The sequence below is a fragment of the Patiria miniata genome, unplaced genomic scaffold (genome assembly GCF_015706575.1).
Source record: "Patiria miniata isolate m_02_andy unplaced genomic scaffold, ASM1570657v1 HiC_scaffold_5, whole genome shotgun sequence".
In the NCBI taxonomy this organism is placed as follows: Eukaryota; Metazoa; Echinodermata; class Asteroidea; order Valvatida; family Asterinidae; genus Patiria; species Patiria miniata.
In genome coordinates this window covers 31,134,764-31,155,411 of record NW_024037072.1, presented here as the reverse complement: position 1 = coordinate 31,155,411, position 20,648 = coordinate 31,134,764, and the positions used below count along the sequence as shown (strand labels likewise).

Below are 20,648 nucleotides of genomic sequence, written 5' to 3'. Positions count from 1 at the left end.
GTTGGTAGTCAAGTCTCCATATGCCTCAGTGATTTTTACAGTGTAGTTGATGCTTACTTAGAAGACACCAGTCCACTGTCAAATTGTGGAAAGAGAAAGTGTATAAGAAAAGAAAATGGCCGCAGTATGGCCCAGAAAGCTTCCTAATGGAAATAAACATAGCCACATACACATGCATAATTAATACATTTTACCAGTATTTTAAAATAAATTTCACATGAATCTGATTTTTAATTTTTACAACAAATGAGGCCTCTGGGGACTTCTCAATAATTTTTTTGTTCTGTTCTAGAAAATATTACAATAGAGGTTTAACCAGCTACGTGTACATGTAATAATAGTCAGATGACGTGGCATTTGTACATGTGTGCCTACGAACATGTTCCCCATGTACATCACATGATGCCTTATCCAGGGGATAAATAACCCTTGGTAAATATTAACAGAACCCAGGCAAAGCTTGTTCATTTACAAGCAGGCTCAGTCTAAAGGTTGTATTTGCGGCTGATAACAAGTGGGCCTCCTTGTGTACACACTAGCATGCACTGAATACATGCACTGCATAATACACTCGGGTCAAATTATAATCGTTCTCATCTTATCGGGGAGGGTGATAGGCCTGAGCCAAAAAAAATAAAAATTGCAATCTAACAAATTGTAAAAAATCAAAATGTACTGCGTCACTAGCAGTGTAAAAGCATGCAAGCAAACTTGTCCACATGTACTGTGCATTGACAACAGGGAGCTACAGATATCAAATATGTTTACACCTGAGGCTGTTTTGTTGTTGGTATTGTTTTTTCCCAGGTCCTGTGGACTTGGGGCTCTTGTCGTATCGACCTAGCGGTGAACTCAACTTTTATTCTCTCAACCTTCCGGTTCCTACACAGTTACCCACTGATGAACCTCCGCAGCCTGGATGGACCCGGTCGATTTTCCGTCCGATTCAATTACCAGCGGCCCGCTGCAGCGATTTTTACGTTTGCGGCTCTCATTTGTCATTTGTTGGCCAGAGTGTGGAACCAGTCACCTGGCCAAATGGCAGAGTTAACACTACTCAGTGTGATTTCATTACAAGGTGTCGGGGGACTGTTGCGCTTCGCAACGACGACGAAAAAAATGAAACCTGACTATTTATTAACTCAAAGACAGCCAGAAACAGGCTGTGTTTGCTTGACATTAACAAAAAAATGGGTCTCATTAGGGTAAAGTCACTCTTTTCAAGTCATAACCACAGCCCTGAAAAATAAGGTAAACACCGGCAATTGAATTAAACAGATCTAGGGGCAATTCCGCGGTAACTCACGTTACATTTGTCTTCCATCAACTCTGTGCTGTTATTTTATAAAGTCAAAGCATTGAGGGTGGATTTTTTTCACAGAAAATCCCTTGAAATTATGTAACTTAACTATAAATTGCCAGCAAAGTAGACTTTTGTTGGTTTGGCAATAAGTTTTTTTTATTGGTAATTCACGTTACAAAAATTCTTCTCCATCTCACTGCCACATCATTCAAATGAAAGGTCTTGTTGTCCCCTTTAATTTGATACCACATTCGAGGTTGAGAATGCTTGCAGCTTTGAAGATTTTACAAATTTTTCATTTTTCAGTCATGTCCACATTCTCATGGTATTGCCCCATGGCATATTGACAATGGGCAGTTTATTGACAGAATTTAACCCAAGTCATGCACTTACGTTGTACCGACATGTACAACTCTGTTTCTCTAACTTACATGTAACAAGTGTAGGATATGGTTTAGTTGAAAAATCAGGACTGGGAAAAGAGCTACAATGTATATACACGTAGTACATACTATCCCGAAATGTAAACTCATTATTTTAAAACAATTACATGTAATTCTAGGACATATTCGTAATTTATGATTGATCCTCTATAATGAGAGACGTATGCAGATCGGGGAAAACATAATTACATCACTACTGCATATATGTGGCCAGTGGCCATATATCTGTCTGGGTATGTCATAATTTTAACACGAGTTGCACATGGGTTCTGATTTATACTGCACATTGATGTACTTGTAACCAACAACATTCCAAATCGCATAGATCGTGTTTTTGCGTCATTCCAAACATTCCCTATTACTCATAATTTTAAACTGGAAAAATTATTTGATATTCTATTGACACCCAAAGTGAAAATTTAACTACAGATTACAACTTATCCCTGTTCCTGAAGAGGTTTGATTGTAGAATCTCTGCAAAGATATCTTAATCACTCAAATGAAAGGACATACAAATACAAAAATCTGATCTCCTATTTGATACTCCTAATTGTGTGCTCAATCTGCCCTTCCTATGGGGACGATTTCAATTCTATCTGCAGAGTGTGTTCTGATTTGTGTTTATTTCTATAAATAGCTTGACCTCATCGGGACAGCTTGCTTGGTCCCCTGCATTTATGATGGAACCTTGGTTTGAACTGACTCAAGCCACTGTCATCTGGTTCACATGTACCTGGACACACAGGGTTAAATCACAGTCTGACATTGGATGTTTATACCGACCATTCATCATTGCTAGGCTTTGTCACACTATCGTCTTGCATACCCGTGTTGAAATCATCATGGGTCCGCCATGTGCAGAACTGGGTCCAATCATGGTCCAATTGAACATGGGACAACAAGGTACACTGTTCACACTAACACCACTTTGTACACGGAATCAACTGTAGATTTTGGATTTTCTACCTGGGTGGTGACTCTCAAGTCTCAACCCTGGTTCCGACCAGTTGATTTTCACCTGTGTAGAGCACTGGCTTCATGGGTCCAGCAGTCTAAAAAGCAGTAAATCTCAAACTAAGACCCAATCCAAAGCAGTTGTTTTGTCAGTGGGTATGGCCATGGCTAACAGGTAAAAACAAAATCTAGTCCCAGTCAGGACCCGAGGTGAGGGGAAGTGGTGTGCATTATGGGAACCGGGTACCCTATTGCAGTCAAACACGGGAACCCGGGTACCCGTAAGAGACTAGAGGTGAGGGGAGTGGTGTGCATTATGGGAACCGGGTACCCTATTGCAGTCAAACACGGGAACCCGGGTACCCGTAAGAGACTAGAGGTGAGGGGGAGTGGTGTGCATTATGGGAACCGGGTACCCTATTGCAGTCAAACACGGGAACCCGGGTACCCGTAAGAGACTAGAGGTGAGGGGGAGTGGTGTGCATTATGGGAAACGGGTACCCTACTGCAGTCAAACACGGGAACCCAGGTACCCGTAAGAGACCAGAGGTGAGGGGGAGTGGTGTGCATTATGGGAACCGGGTACCCTATTGCAGTCAAACACGGGAACCCGGGTACCCGTAAGAGACTAGAGGTGAGGGGGAGTGGTGTGCATTATGGGAACCGGGTACCCTATTGCAGTCAAACACGGGAACCCGGGTACCCGTAAGAGACTAGAGGTGAGGGGGAGTGGTGTGCATTATGGGAAACGGGTACCCTACTGCAGTCAAACACGGGAACCCAGGTACCCGTAAGAGACCAGAGGTGAGGGGGAGTGGTGTGCATTATGGGAACTGGGTACACTATTGCAGTCAAACACGGGAACCCGGGTACCCGTAAGAGACCAGAGGTGAGGGGGAGTGGTGTGCATTATGGGAACTGGGTACACTATTGCAGTCAAACACGGGAACCCGGGTACCCGTAAGAGACCAGAGGTGAGGGGGAGTGGTGTGCATTATGGGAACCGGGTACCCTATTGCAGTCAAACACGGGAACCCAGGTACCCGTAAGAGACCAGAGGTGAGGGGGAGTGGTGTGCATTATGGGAACCGGGTACCCTATTGCAGTCAAACACGGGAACCCGAGTACCCGTAAGAGACTAGAGGTGAGGGGGAGTGGTGTGCATTATGGGAAACGGGTACCCTACTGCAGTCAAACACGGGAACCCAGGTACCCGTAAGAGACCAGAGGTGAGGGGGAGTGGTGTGCATTATGGGAACTGGGTACACTATTGCAGTCAAACACGGGAACCCGGGTACCCGTAAGAGACCAGAGGTGAGGGGGAGTGGTGTGCATTATGGGAACTGGGTACACTATTGCAGTCAAACACGGGAACCCGGGTACCCGTAAGAGACCAGAGGTGAGGGGGAGTGGTGTGCATTATGGGAACTGGGTACACTATTGCAGTCAAACACGGGAACCCGGGTACCCGTAAGAGACCAGAGGTGAGGGGGAGTGGTGTGCATTATGGGAACTGGGTACACTATTGCAGTCAAACATGGGAACCCGGGTACCCGTAAGAGACCAGAGGTGAGGGGGAGTGGTGTGCATTATGGGAACTGGGTACACTATTGCAGTCAAACACGGGAACTCGGGTACCTGTAAATCCCAACCCAAAAATTCAAAGTTTGTGAGCGTCATCTGTCTCATGGTTACCCGATCCCATAATCTGGAACCGGTTCCTGACATCAGCAGTCGGGTAGTCGGTTATCCTGGTTCCGATGCACACCCCTAGTGAGGGGCTCTGCCTGGGTCTAAAATCTCAAATGCACAGATGAGCCGTTTACACACCGATGTAAGTGCGAATGTTCTGCCTTGCCTACCCGTGCTCAATGGCCCAAGTACTGTGTTGATTTCAACACAGGTAGTAGGCAAGACGTCAGACGATAGTGTGGAAAAAGGCCTTTTGGGTATCCTGTACAAATCTCCAACAACATGTCAATACGATTTACACGCATGTTCTTCACTCACTGTTTCCAATTTAACTTGATTTGGGGCCCCACCGGATCCAGGTTGGGTGAAGTCTTGGCCAAAAAAAAAAAAAAACAGGATGGAAATTTAATAAACGTGGAGAGAGTTCATTGAACTGAGTTTGTGCAGGAAGATATAGCAGGGGGCAGACTGCAAGCTTGTCTCTGGTCAAGGGTTAATAACACACAGATGTCTTGTCTCTTATGGGAATAACATTTAATGTATAATACATGTATATGCTCAATGTGGCAAAAACTGTAGATGCATGTAACATACATGTGTACATGTACATATGTACCGATGCAGACAGCTACACTTTTATGTACCGGTAAATGTGACAGCAAAACATTTGGATTGAAACTGAATTTGTAACATTTCTGATTTCTCTTCAGTTACATTTTGTACATAATTACTATGGTAGGATAGTTAAATTTATAATTAGCTTTTGGTACATATATATGTAATTTTTTTTATATTTAGGAATTAAAATTAAAAATTGAACTAAATCGTAACTTCATGTTTAAAATGAAAATTGACTTAAAATTCAATTTCATGTTTTCTTTGTGAAGGGGGCTGACTGAGTACAGGTTTTTTGTCCGACCCCCTCACACTATTACATAATGTAAGTTGGTTATGCTCACAATATTATATGAAATAAACGTTATTATTCATGAAATATTTGAGAAGGTCATGCAAGTTGGAAGGAAAGATATAGGGAGAGTTTATTTAACAACTTTAGACATTTAAAGGGAATATACAACATTTGCAAACATCGAAAAATAAAACTACCCCGGTACCAAGTTTTTACGAAATACCTTACTAGGATGTTGGTAAATGACAGTCTAAAGCATCCTGTAAAATTATGGCACCTGGTGTCAAGTCATTTTCAAGAAAATGGTATATTTGTATACATTTCCAACGGTGGTCGACTGACCATCGTTGGAAAAAACTATTTTTCAACTACCCGGTACTGCTCCAAATTTTTTCAGTCCAAATTTTGTTTGCTATTGGTTACACGTTCATGAACGGGTGCAGGCCAGCTAGACTGGTTCCCTTACCTTATAATTTTCCGGCATCTATAAATTGATCCATTTTATCTTTAGTGGAGTCAGGGAACCAGACTACTTAAACAATTTTGTTTTTCTTGGTTTTTCAAGCATTTTCGAACACGAAACTTCAAACATGTCAGTTAAACAATATTTGATCTATTATACTAACCCCTCAATTTCTGAAAATTACAGCAAAAGCCAATGATGTACATTCCCTTTAAGCTTAGACGTGTGCATTTATGCAATTATGAAAATCTGAATGGAATATTAAAAAAAACCTTACAATTACTATTACAATGTATATACATGTACTTTGCATGGTAAATTTCTTTTGTTATTAGATGATTGAGATTCTGTCCCAGCACAAATGCAAATTTAGTTGGCTGTATTTTTGCAAAGTTACACAACAACAACTTGCAGTTGTGCAGACATCCCATGTGAGAAAGGGGGGGGGGGGACAGGATTGGGTCGCGCAAATGAAAATACGCTGCTTTTGTTGCTTCAGACAACACGGCTTGATCTTGCGCCGTGTCCCCTCAGCTCCCCTTCTGTCTCTCTCGAGGAGCGAATGAGGTTTAGTAAGAAGCATCTGGATACGTTGAACACCCCTAGACAGTGAGCCGCTCGTCAAAGGCTTGAATTACATTACTCCTCACTGAGGAGAGGAACTGTTGTTGATGGCTCGGGCTCATGGAGTCATTACAGCCTCTGCCTGGATACCACGTCGACAAATCTCTATCGATGGGGCTATTCCTAAGGCTTGCATCCCTGCAAGCCTGCCTGCCTGTGTCTGTCCGCCTTTCCCTTGGTTTATTTTATGCCTGGCTTGTTTTGCTCACACACACACACACGTGTCCCCCACTTGTTAGTTTTCACGGCAACCTGGATTGATTATTCCCACATCCTGATGCTGCTGCTTTTCACAACACAGGTGGGGGAAAAGGCGACAGAATAGGGAGCGTACGGTACTTGGTCAGGAAAGATGGGACATGGGGGAGAAAAATTAGAACAGTGCACGGCCCTGATGCTGGCTGCCCGCACTCATTCCCCTAATCACGTTTCGTCTTTAATCTCGAGGGCAATTTCCCTCCAGGTAAAACGATTTGCAGGGTAATAATAGATAAATTACGGATTCATCTTCGGTGAGCAAGGGGGGGGGGGGGTAAGATGGGGAGAGGCCGACAACCTGTGCTTGAGCTCCAGTCATGGGTGAAAACTGTTTCATGGGGACGCGCTGTGCTCTTTCTCTATCTCTGTGCAGCGCTGCTCGCATCATCTGGCTCCATCATTGTTGTATCAGGGGATTAGCCTTTAATGAAATGATCGCGACGCGCAATTCACTCGCTGGCTACCATTAAAGCTGCAGTGTGCTGCGCAGATGACAAGGAAAATACCACGATGGCCCTAGGGTTGACTTATTATTCTATTGCATCAAGTTGTTCAGTGCACACTGTACTGGTACATGTAGATCTCCACTGAGATAACAAAAGTAGCCGCAAGCAAGTACATGTAGAAAGCAATATTTTGCACGAACATGTTGTTGACGATACATTATTACATGTACATGTACATATCATACCGGGTATGTATCACAATGTGAAGTACCGGTAAATGTAATCTGTCTTAGTCTTCATGAAAATGGCAAGTGTGTAAATGTAAATGGCAAACGGACATGTACATGTACATGAATATATACATGTGCATTTTAAATCATTCAGAATTGGACAGAAAATGATTGTGTTTCAATGCATTCAAAATATTATCTTGGCTAAATATCACCATTGGAATATTGAAGTATGAGTTACATGTACACGTACATGTACAGACATGTACCGGTATACGTGTACATGTACACGTATGTACACGTATGTCTTAGCCATTCAATACAAAACTCATTAACAATTTCCCCTGATTGAAAAAAAACCTCATGAACAATTCTCACTGATTGAAAAGAAACAAACATGCTGTGCATTTGTAGTCTCTTCCTGTTGCTCAGTACTATGTTCCATGGCAAACACACCTCAGCACATATGGCTAGTAAATTGACTGGTGCAATGCCACATCAGAACCATGCGTGATGTTGACTGGCAGTACCGGAGAGAGCCCAGGAATCCTTAGGGAATGCTCCTGAGCTGACTCCCTTGATCAGGTCAAGTCCGCTTTCCCATCCAAAAGTGCTGACCCGCTGAAAAACTTGCCACATTCTGTCTTTCAGCAAGCTTTGTTTGGATCAGTTCTGAGTTTTCTTTAGTATGTACGTGTACATTATTCCGCAATTTTATAAAGACGATTTGCAATAGCCGTTGCTTTTTAAACCTTGGATTTGGGATGTCTGGACTCTGGAGAGATTAATGAAACTATGGGCTAAATGCATTTAATAAATACATCATACATTGGAAATTGTGCACATTATGGCTAATAACATACCAGTACATAAGTTTGTTTATGGTGTAATTCGAGGAAACACACGTGCAATATCATCGGTGAATCGAGGTCAGAAACCGAATCGAGGACTCCTCGGTTGGAAAACGTGTACAAAACCAATGAGAGCTGTTGCGAAAAAGTTTCAGTACAAACAAAGGCAAAGGGAAGGGGAACAAAAGAAAATCCTCAATTTACACCATGTACATTTGTAGATGTACATTTTAACACAATTTACAGCATCTTCCTATGCTCAGACATGACTGTCTCATGCAAAGCTGCAACAGGTTTGTCAATGAATTGGTCTTATTCACTTTGTGTCCTTTCTTGTCAATACACCAATCCGGGGCATTCTATCACAGCGGACCCCTTCATTATGGCGAGAAAATTGTGCTACATGTACATGTAGCTAATTGTTCAGGATAACAGTCATGGAACAGTTGCTCTGGCATAATGCTTTTAGTGTTAAAGGGAATATACATCATTTGCTTTTGCTGTAATTTTCAGAAATGGATGGAATTGGGGGGTTGGAAATATAAAGCAAATATAGTTACACTGACTTTTTGGAGGTTTTGGGTTCGAAAATGCTATAAAAACCAAGAAAAACGATCATTTTCCTGTAGTCTGGTCCCCTGACTCCATATAAGAAGAAACAGAGCAGTTTACATACATTGGGGAATTGTAAGGTCAGGGAACCAGTCTAGCTGGCTCGTACCCGTTCATAGGTTTGTAATCGATTGCAAACAAGTGCAATGGTCAATTGGGCCAGTATTTGAAAAAAAAGCCAGTTGTTTCCAACGCTGATCGGCCGATCAGCGTTGGAAATTGATACAAAAATACCACTTTTCTTGAAAATGACAGTATACCAGGTGCCATAATTTTACAGGATGCTTTAGACTGTCATTTACCAACATCCTATTAAGGTATTTCGCAAAAACTTGGTAGTTTTATTTTTCGATGTTTGCAAATGTTGTATATTCCCTTTAAAAAGGGGCCCTATGTTTTATATGTGAGTGTATGGTGTTTGTATGCATGCCTGGATTCGTCCATATTGTGCAGTTTACATAGCGCCATCTGTAGTTCTTTGCACAGGTATTCAATTTAGCACTGAACTCACATACATGATCTAATGTTACGTGTACATGTAGTAGTCCCTTTTTAGAGTCCAATTTTTATGTACATGTTCATGGAAATTCTTTCATAAAATTTGAACCAGAAATTCCGTGAAATTGCAATGTGCTTTTGAACAGCTGGTCTGTAAGAGTACGCTGGATGAATTGAGTACATGGTGCTCACTTGTGAACCTTTACCCATGCAAAAAATTCAGCCTTCTTGAAAACAAACAAACCAGAACTGTGATAACGTGTTACAACTGTCTACGTGCGACAACTGTCTACGTGTGAGTTATCTCACAACACACGTTGCCATCAATTTACTTTTACCACGCCAGCTGTGAAGATGAAATTTCTCGTTGTTTTTTTCCTCCAACCCACTCAACAAACATTCAATTAAACAGAATTCTCTAGTAACATAGAGAAATGGGCAGTCGTGTGGACAACAGTTAAATTTATTCCAACCTGTTATCACAAAAGGGGAGCAATCAATTAAAGAAGGCTCCTATTCTGGTGAGCTCTTTTCCCATATGACAACTAACGCTGAACAGCTCTCCAATTTAATCCAGCTAACACAAAATGTTAGTTGGATTAAACAGCAGATCTAAGCAGATCCAGCAGATCCAAGAGCAAGAGGGCGCAAACAGAGCTAAGTAAACATATATGGGTCATTCTATAAATTTGGGGTCCACTTTTTTTCCCGTCCCTGTTACATCTGACATCTATGATTGTATAATTCTGATGCACTCCTTAATGCAGTCATCCTCCAAGAGTGATTATGAATAGCAAACTACCTACCCAACAAATAAACAATCATTTGAAGTCACTTGTAATGATGCTTGAATGGCAAATTACAAAGTACCAAGGTAACAGGGACGGGAAAAATGTCACACTTTGGACCCCAAATTTATAGAATGACCCATATGGGACTTAAGGGACGAGGGGATAGACTATGAAATCAAATGGGACATTGTTCAGAAAGCACTGCCATACTCTAACGTAAACAAGAGATGCAATTTGTGTATAGCAGAGAAGTACATAATCATATGTAGGCCAGATCTAGGTACACTAAATAAGAGAAGCGAAATCATCACTAAGTGCAGGCATTGAGACAGGTGTGTTCTTACTTCAACGCGTACTAACTTCAATGACATAACGCGCATAATGCGCGCTTGATTCGAAATAAGGTAAGATGCTACTTGTATTCTATATTTTGACATTCTGCTGATGAGTGCCTTATGGCCCGAAACAGTCTGTCCAGAAGAGGAATATGCCAAAGTTTGATCAGCTCATATTCTGAATTTATTGCATATCGTGTACATATTTATAGATGTTTATATATAGATCCAATATCAAGCAGATGTGGAAATTCTCATATCTTGATAACCCGTTTTTGTTTCAGCCCCCCCCCCCCCCCCGAATCCCAGACAAACGCAGCAATCTGTTTCATTTTTTATTATCAGTGGCTATATATTGAAGTGCATTAGCGCAAAATGGTGAGATGTCACATTGATCCTCTGGAGACCTGTAATATGATTAGCCACATTTTGTTAGCCTGGCTGACTGCCAAGCTTTGCCCGTAAAATTGGATCATGTTTGGTTATTCCACACATGCAAATTACATGTATGTACAAATGTACATGTGCAAATGTACATGTATGTAAAATGTACGGTACATGTACTTACAAGGAATGTAAAGGCTATACAGATGTACCAGCACATTTGATACATGTCCTTGCAATCACTCGTACCAGTATGTATGTATGTGCCGGTACATTGTATGTTGTGACCTGGTTCGAGTCCAACCAGAGTCAACCGGAGTACATGTGTTTGTACATGTACATTGTACATACATGTACATTGTACATGTTCCCAGGATATCTGCACAGGTCTGAAGGGGTGATAAAAAAAAAATTACAACAAAAACTGTAGAAGACGCTGCAAGTATGTTTTCACAAAATCAAGAACATTTTTATGCATCTTGATGTTTATCCTCAAATTTCTTTAATTAAAAACACTTAAAAAAAAACACCACAAATACCTGTACATTAAGAAATAAATCCAAATGAGCAAAAGCAATATGCACACATACAAAATATATTGAGCAAGAAATTTGCATTTACAGCACCTAAATCACATCAAAATGTCTGATAGAAGTGACTCTTCGAATGCAGACATACTGTAATAATATTTCTGTTCCAAGGGTAAATCAATCACTCTCCTTTTTTTTATTACCCCGGTACTTTGACACCACATGTGGCACCATACTGCCAGAACTGCCAATTGCCATTTGAAGTTGCTGGCCATATGCTCACATCAGGCCCAGAAGAACACAAGGAACCAAGCACTCCGATACAAATTTAACAAACCATTACATTGTACAGTATACATTAGCAATGCCGAACACAATTTATCACCGCGAGCCTTAAAAAAAAGGAAACATCAGCAATTCAACTCGCATGCATTTTGTTGCGCGACAGCCAACATAAAAAAAATCTGACTTGATTTCACGGGAGACACACACACCACTTAACCCATATAAAAAAGGAGAGCCCCCAAAACAGGAACAGAGAAATCACAGACTTGACGATGTGAAATTTTAGAATAATGAGTTTGTTCCGTTCTGTATACGCTGTCTGTCCTGCTCTCTGGATCTGACCCTAGACTGTGTTTTGTCAAGAGTACATGTAGGAGTTCATCATTTTTAGTTTACAGTCTTACAGACTACTCCATCTTGTCAAGACTTAGAATGTGGACCAGTTTTCCCAATGATTCCACTTTTACATTGAGTTTGGCACACCTCCAGAATCAAAGTCAGAAATATGTGTGTGCAGGTTCCCATATGGTGTTGGAATTTGCCAGAATGGGTATGGTTCCTAGTAAATTATGCTAGGGAGTTAGGGTTAATTAATGAAGGAATATCTCAAGTTTAATTATGGAGCGTGTATGTACATTGTACAATGTACATGTATGTAAATGTATAGTGTGGCTTTACACATCATACCGGTACATGTAGCTCAAATTACAGTACTACTAGTACTAGCCACAAAAAACAGACCACATATGTTCATTTTCCGGCTTCCAGTGAATGCGCATCACATTTGATATGCCAACCGTGTTATTTTTTTTCACAGTAGTTCCTTTTTGTCCTTTTTGAGCATGAAGTCACCTGGTCATGGCAATGTTAATGAAACAGCAGGGCACGTACACCACACAAGCGATCTAGTGTTTTCTAATTATCAGACTTGTTGAGTCTGTCTTAGGTTTGCCTTACATGTATGTTTTGACTGGAACAGACCTGTACTTACCACATGTTGCAGTACTGCTCCATAATGGCCATGTGTGATGACATTACCAGCCTACTTTCCATGACCCAGTAACAGACACCCCCACAGGTACACCTTTCCTGCTTATGTTTTGCATTGCTTGCCTCAGGCCCTACTCCATTATTGGACAGTTACTGGTGTTCCTTGTCTCGCAGCATATCAAATCAATGTTACCTGTATGATGATTCTTATTTTGACTACAGGTTCACTGTGAACATGTGTACTTGCGCTTACTTAACCTGTTCTCATCGAGGACGTGGTAACACGTACTGGCTGTTTTTATACACAGGCACGGCTGACGGGTTAAAACGTCAAGCTTGCCTTGACTCGCCTGATGTCTCAACATGCTAATCCCTCGTGTCTTTTGTACACATACATGTACACAAAGTCTGTGAAGTCTGTGGAGGCGGACCGTGTGTTGATCGTGAATTGGCTGCTGTGCACGGCCTTATGTTCTACAATTTACGCTCCAGTGCACAACTCAGAGTATTGAAACATGGGGTTTCGGCAAAAAATATTTGTACAAATACTGTAGAAATGACTCCTGCGAATCAGTCTTTGTGGCATTTTGCTGCATTTCAGAAGTTGGCTGGAAAATTTTGCCTTGCGAAAATCAAAATATTTGGCAAAAATAATTGATGACTGTGAGTGTTGGAGGGCGCCATCTATTGACATGCTTGTCAGTACATGCAAAAGAAATACTCGAATAAACTGTGCAGAATCCTTTAAAAAAGTCCTGGATCCAGACCCAGATCCAAGGACCACCCCTACAAAAAATTTCATGGAAATCCGTCAATAATTTTCTGAGTTATCTTGTTAACAGACAAACCAACCAACCAACATGATGAAAACATAACCTCCCTGGCGAAGGTAATAATCTATATTTATATATTTTGCAAAATACCATCAACTTACACCTGTTTTTCTTTCTAATATGACCGTGTCTGTTCACCTGTCTGGTCTGTGCAATTTGACCTTATGTATTACCTGTCTCGCTCTGTCTGGTGGTATCAAATTCGTCTCCACTCCCGTCTTGGTCACCTGTTGCTGAGACTCCTTCAGTTTGTCGATGATGAATGAACACACGTTGTTGAGGGCATCTACGGTACCTGTTATCAATGCTACACGTTCTGTTGTACCTGCAGTAAACAGAGAAAAGAAACCACATTTTTTTTTGGTAAACAGGTGATTCTTAAGGGATTCTCAGTATGTTTAACAGTAACTTGATCTTGCTATTGGGAAGTTGAATAACTGGGTTTTGTAATAATATAAAACTCATTTATGTATTCTCCCAATTTCTGAATGGGGTAGGGGAGAGAGTGGGGAGGGGGAGGGGGAACAAGCCTTGAACGGGGGACGATGCACTGCCATTTGGGGGGGGGGGGAATAAAAAACAACAAACAATCAATAAAAAAGAGAGAGCACACAAGAAATAGGGCTGTTGGTTAACATGTATAATTTTTGCAACAAAAACATATTTTGGCTTGTCGGCAACTTGTGCTTAAAAACAAGGCCTTGTAGTATTACTATGAATTAAAATAATGGGGATTAAAATAATCTACAATGTAATATACATGACCATTTACATGCAAGCATTTCTCCACCTCGCCATAACAAGCGTAGATCAATCTACAGCTCTGTTAAAGCTCCAGACTTAAAAAAACAATGAATTTTCATTAAAAATGGATTATTGCAGCTTATGTCCAAGGAATCTGTAACAAAACATTCACCCCTTAACCAGAGGCACCGTGAGTAAATCCTGGTAAACAAGAAGGAAAAAATGAGTTGATGGTGCTTAGGGATGAATTCTAGGAATTGATCAGCTGGCCAAGATGCAATAAACCTCTCTTATTAAATGCATTCTCCACAGCTCTCATCATGTGTACATGGGTACACTGGAACGGGCACTGGGTTTAAGGAGGTCCATTCTTCAAGAGATTAACTTACAGGGGAGAGTTGTGTGTGGACATTGTGGCAGATGGCACGGCCAAGCGCCTGTTTTTTTGTAGGAAATTCTGAATTTGAACCAGACAGATTTTCAATCCTGTTTTTGATTTACAGATAAATAATTTCCACAAACATAGGAAATACCGGTAGATTGTGTAAAATTGTTTTTCACTAGGGATAAACAAAATTGAGAAGACAACTTTAACATTCAGAGAAATTATGAGACCAATATATACCAAAATTGAAGCTTATCAGCAACTTTCAATTATTTTGGTACTAATTTTGATAATAAGCTACTAATAAATCTAAAACACAGCACACAAATTGAAGAAAATATTCAATTAAAGACAATGTGTGTTGGGAGGAGTGGTTGCTGCTTAATGTATGCGTGTGAAATTTCCTTGGAGATGAGGCAAGCAACAACAAACGAAACGTGTACTACCTCATTTGGCTTGGCCACAAATCAAAGCTAAGACTGAGCTTAGGATCTCCAAAAAAGAAAAGAAAAAAATCTTCCTGAGAGAACATAAGAAAGGAACGGAGCCAAGTCCACAGAGAGATTCGGTGGAAAAAGGGGGGGGGGGGGGGAGAGAGAGGAAACTAAAAGGAAAAGAAAAAAAAACACCTCGGGTCAGCACCAAAATGTCAGGCATCCAGTTGTATTGATATTTCTTAGGAGGAGGAGACTGCGGGTCTCAGTCAACTGCAGCAGCACTTGTATGCAAAAAGCTTGCAGTATTTAGTTTCCATTCCAATCGGTCTGTATAAATATACAATCGTCCTACTCTACCTTTCACTGTACTGTGTGGCACATAAATCTTGAGTATGATAATTTTTTGTCATTTTGAAAGAAGGCTTGTTTAGACTGTCGGTAATAATGTGATAACAATTGTGCACATGTGCGTGGACAATCGGAAATTATATTTGAATTGAAGGGAACTTGTGGTGGCTCTGCAATTTAATTGGTTGGTGTCTCAAATGTACATTTGACTTCCAAATTGTGGCACTGAACTTCTTGTAGCATTGGCATCCAAGACTTCCAATGTGAAAAGCAAATGTACATGTACCGATAGTTTGTAAAATTGAGGCGTAATTGAACCACAGAAACTGACACATATGCATACATGTGCATACATCTAGTATTGATCAAAGATTAACACACTAGTTCACTCAATGATATACAAATATTGAGTGGCTCAGAGTGGAATGGGAAGAATATTATTGCAAGGTAAAATCTGGACTTTCTTATTCCAGGAGGCGAAACCAAGTGAAATGGAAAAGTCCAGATTTTACCGAGCGATAATATTCCTTCCATTTCACAATTTCTATTGCAAATACAAAATTGGTGGGAAATGTATTTCTCTCTTCCAAACCACCCCTTCACGAAATGTTTGAACCCAACTCTGTAGCTACAGGCTTTTGGGAACAATACGCGGCCGCACTAAGCGCAACGCTCAACACGCACACCAGCATGCATTCACACACAAATACTGCGCCATGGAACAAGGATGATCCTACATGTGTTGAATAGTAAATCCCATTCAACATGGGCAAATCGGACTTTTTGAGCCCCGGCGTGAATGGGAGCAATAATGAATGTCACGTGATGTGAGTTCCACCAATCAAATGACAAGGATCTGTACATACATGTAACAGTTATATAATACACACTATACATACATGTGTACCTGAACCTAAATTCACATTGCAAAACGTGAGGCAATTTTTTTACTTTTTGGCGTACAAAAGTTCACACGTATACTATACAAAAATGTATTGTTGCTATAAAAAGTAAAATGCATAATACAGTTTGCTACAGAACATTTAAAAAAAAAGAAGAAATTGCTGACTGAAGTACAAGCATCTCATTGATCACAGAACTTTGGGAATAAACAGCCAGCATTCACATGGCTTCTGACCTGACTTGACCCCCATTCATCATGCGCCTGGGGCTACAGACACATTCAACTTGGAACGCTGGAGATATGATTAATCCTTGCCAAGCTGTGGTTTATTTTGTTGCTTTTCTCAAGCATTGTAAGAAGTCAAAAAAAAAAAGAAGGAAAGTCCAAACTTAACAAGCTTTAATTTCTGCAGAGGGTTGAAAATACAATGAACATGTACTGAAGAAGTACACATTAAAAGGGAATTTAGCTAAGGCAAAAAAAAAAATAGTTCTGCTTCCGATTACATGGCATTTGAAAACAGGGTAGGAACGGTAGATAGGGAATTTTTTTTTTGGTCAAATTTGTTTGTGTACGATCATATGGAGGCTTCTGCATGTAGTCAAGGGTTTAGGTAGAAATTGATGGTTTTGGGTGTTACTTTTCTCATTTTTCCAATAAAAGGGGCTGTCAGAATAGGGTAGGTAGGGAAACCGGAAGCAGAACTTTTTTTTTTTTGAGGGGGGGGGGGGGCCTAATCTAAAAAAAGTTGCAGCCTATTTTCATAGTTTCAAGTACTTTTTTGCAGCATTTCTTGTTTTTGTACTTTCTGTATTGTGTTTGTTCGTTTTTATTATTAAGGTTATTACAAAAAAGAGATTGCACTCCAATGTCAGGATAGTTTTAGGCCTAGCAAGCACATGGTGCTGATTACTGCATATTGTAAAAAAAAACGTAATGAAAATTTGAAATCAAAATGTTGGTTTCCCTTTAAGCTACTGAAGTCTGAAGTCTGAAGTACATGTCTGAAAGAACTATTAACAACTAATTTTATGCTGGAGCTACGGTACCCCAGTATTACGAGAACTGGTGCTCTGACTATACAACATTCGCTTTTGCTGTAATTTTCAGAAAGGGATAAATTCGGGGATATTTTATAGCAAATATTGTACTGACTTTTTACAGTTTTGCGTTCATAGATGCTGGAAAAACTAAGAAAAACAATGAGCTTTTCTTGTAGTCTGATTCCCTAAACCTACTTAAGACGAAATGGAGCAATTTACAGCGTCAGGTAATTGCCAGGTCAGGGAACCAGACTAGCTGGCTTGCATTCGTTCATGGATGTGTAACCGATTGCAAACAAAGTGTGGACTAACGATGGTCGGCCGGTTGTTGGTCAATGAAAATTGATACAAAAATTGCCCTTTTCTTGAAAATGACAGCACACAAGGTGCCATGATTTCACAGGATGCTTGAGACTATTATTCACTTACAACCAAGTAAGGTACTGTACATAATAACTTGGTTGATGTTTGCGAATGTTGTATATTACAAAAATGTACATGTACAATTGTCTGAAAAGAAGTGTCACTGTACAATTTTTGAAGCTGTACTGCGAAAAATAGACCAACAGAAAAATAACGAGGGCCAATGCACTTACATAAATCCCAGCCTTGGCTTTTCATAACAATGGTATTTTTGCTGTCAGGTTTACCATATTTTGGTCACTAAATTCTTTCGAGCGTGCAAACAAGGCTTTCAAATGCGCCACAACCAAAACACGGAACAAGTGCCAAAAAGCATAACGCTCTCATGGTATCTTATGAAAGGGGATTTTTTATTTCTTTTGTGAACAAACCTTCTGGTAAAGTGCCGAGGACACAGAGATTTACGGTACATGTACAGGTACCAGGTACAGCATGTACGGTAGATGTGTACTTTTACTGAGTGGACCAGCTTGCAGAAAAGCCAAGAGAAACAAAAAGTAAATTCACAATTCTCTCCAAACCATCACTGAAACTGTCTGTCAATGCAATCACAAATACGTGTACATGTAGATGTACCGGTGTCATATGAAAATGAGACTCGTACGAAAATCTGAACCTTTTTCCCTTTTATTGCTTAAACCCTCTCACGTGATCGGTCCCTCTCCAAATTATCTATGCATGAGCATGCGCAATACCACCAATGAGTCCGTATTTCATAAAACTTAAATTCATGCTACATGGGTACCGTAGCTCCATGATACAGGGACTACATTGTACACGCTATACATACTGTACAACAAATCACTCTACCGGTATCACTGTCAACTCAAGAAATCAATTATTTTTATATGAAACCCTTAAGTTTAGGCCCCCAAAAAAGTCTCTGGTTTCTGGTATGGAGCTTGCCCAAAAAGTGGTGCGGCGACGCGGCTTTTTTTTTTTTTAACTGATTTTTTTGCTTAAAGCTTATTCTCGACCATAACCGAATCTAAAAACATGTGAAAATTGTGCAGCAGCAGGATTTCAGTCAAACCAGTGAGTTTGGCGGTTTTGAGACATCATCTTTCATTGAAAAAAAATGTTTTCATTTTGCCGACGCGCATGGCTACGGCGACGCGCGCGCATACCAGAAACCGGAGACTTTTTTTTTTTGGCCTTGGTGACTTCTTGGGCAAGAACTTAATACACGAAAGCAATGACTCTATGCAACTTTCTTGGGTAGAGAATGTACAGTTTGACATATTCTCATCAATTATTTATATCACCAGATGTACATATGTATTGGGCCTATTAATCTGTGGACAGTCCACATACAATGTACATGAGTATCAGTAGGGTCCTATGGTATCACACTGCATTGTACATGTTGCTGGAATTAGAGATGCTACATGTACACGTACATGTACAGGTACGAACATGTGGTACATGAAGTTTATTCAAGTGTAGTGCATCTGTAATTTGTATGCTGTTTGAGTATCTTCAGTCTTGCCTTAAAAGGATCTAGATACCTGATGACATGTACAGTAGATGTACAGACGTTACAGTACCGGTAGATACCGGTACATGTACCGGTACATAACATCATGATACCGGTACATGTGTAATTATCTACAATACAACAGGTTTTTTTCCTAAGAATAGATGACCAATTTCAAATACCAGGACAGAATCCAAACGATAATCCAACTTCCTTCAACTCATCAACCCTCATGTCAGTGAACCCTTTTCTATCCTACATTTATGTTGGTTAACCTCAGCATCATACCGGTACAAAGCAACAAACGATCAAATCCCTCCATCCCCAACCTTCTCTGAAACACAAACAGCTTCAACACCTGGTTCACACAACAAATTCCAAATAAACCAGACTCCCAGGGTCCTGGCCAACATTAGGGAAACCAGCTCAGCTGAAACAAAATTCCCTTCCGTCATATTAGTTTCAAATTTGAGTACCCCTGGCAATCAGGAGCAGTCAGTTATTCCACCTGACTCACAAATACTCTGCAAAAAAAGGCATCCATTTGCTCACCACAGCAGAAGTTCATGTAGGGATTAGGCATTTAAGCGATTGTCCTGCTTTACATGGTCTGTTAGTTCTGATGAAAAGCACTCAAATTGTCAACAGAAAAACCACTGAAGACCAACCTCAGGTAAAAAATAAACACAGTTTTTCTCTTTATTAGGTAATTGTTATGATTAACAACCCATGTATGTACATACCGTAAACACATGAAGTACTGGCTCAATGTACATGTATACACGTTCATCCCTAACAGTCCTGAATCCTCCAATTTAAATACGATTTTGCACACCCCCTAGGGAATTAAAGCTACTTGTACATTTGGAAACTGAAGTTTGGTTTTGAAAATTATAGTAAATTCAATATAGCAACATTGTACTAATTGGAGGGCCATGCTGTGACTGGACTCTACTACATGTATTTTTGAGCACAAAGTTCCTTGAGCAACAAGTATCAAAGATGTTTAAATTGTACGAATCTTACCGTACTACACATGTAGTACAACATGCATTTTGTTTCCCAGGAGTTATATGTACATGCATTGAGGTAGAATTGTATGTACATATTTATTTCCACTGCCCATGAAATTTGTTAGGTCTTCTTATGGAGGAAGGAATAGACAACACAGGACAGGTCCACATAAAAAAGCGAGAATTTTGAACCTAAAACAAAACTGTTCTGATCTCTGCCCTGTAAATTGTAATCAATGCCCCAGGAATGCCTGTTGCATGAGAAAACCAGAATTACATGCATTACAAATGATAACAGAATATGTGAGGTGAACGGAAATGATATCCAGATGCCAACAAATCCTTCCTTGAAACCAAACACTCCCTAACCCAGGCATAACCCTACCAAACAGAAAAGGCTAACTTTTCATGACATGAATGCTATCTGCACTCACCAGCATAA

General features: G+C 40.4%; 1 protein-coding gene across 1 annotated transcript in view; it reads right to left on the bottom strand.

The window, feature by feature from the left end:
* LOC119741861 (RNA-binding protein Nova-1-like) overlaps window positions 1–20,648 on the bottom strand; it is a 62,907-nt gene that overhangs the window by 11,860 nt on the left and 30,399 nt on the right. The window contains exon 3 of the mRNA XM_038217782.1: window positions 13,606–13,757. Within this exon, the coding sequence (XP_038073710.1) occupies window positions 13,606–13,757 (152 nt within the window). The remainder of the gene's footprint in view (window positions 1–13,605; window positions 13,758–20,648) is intronic.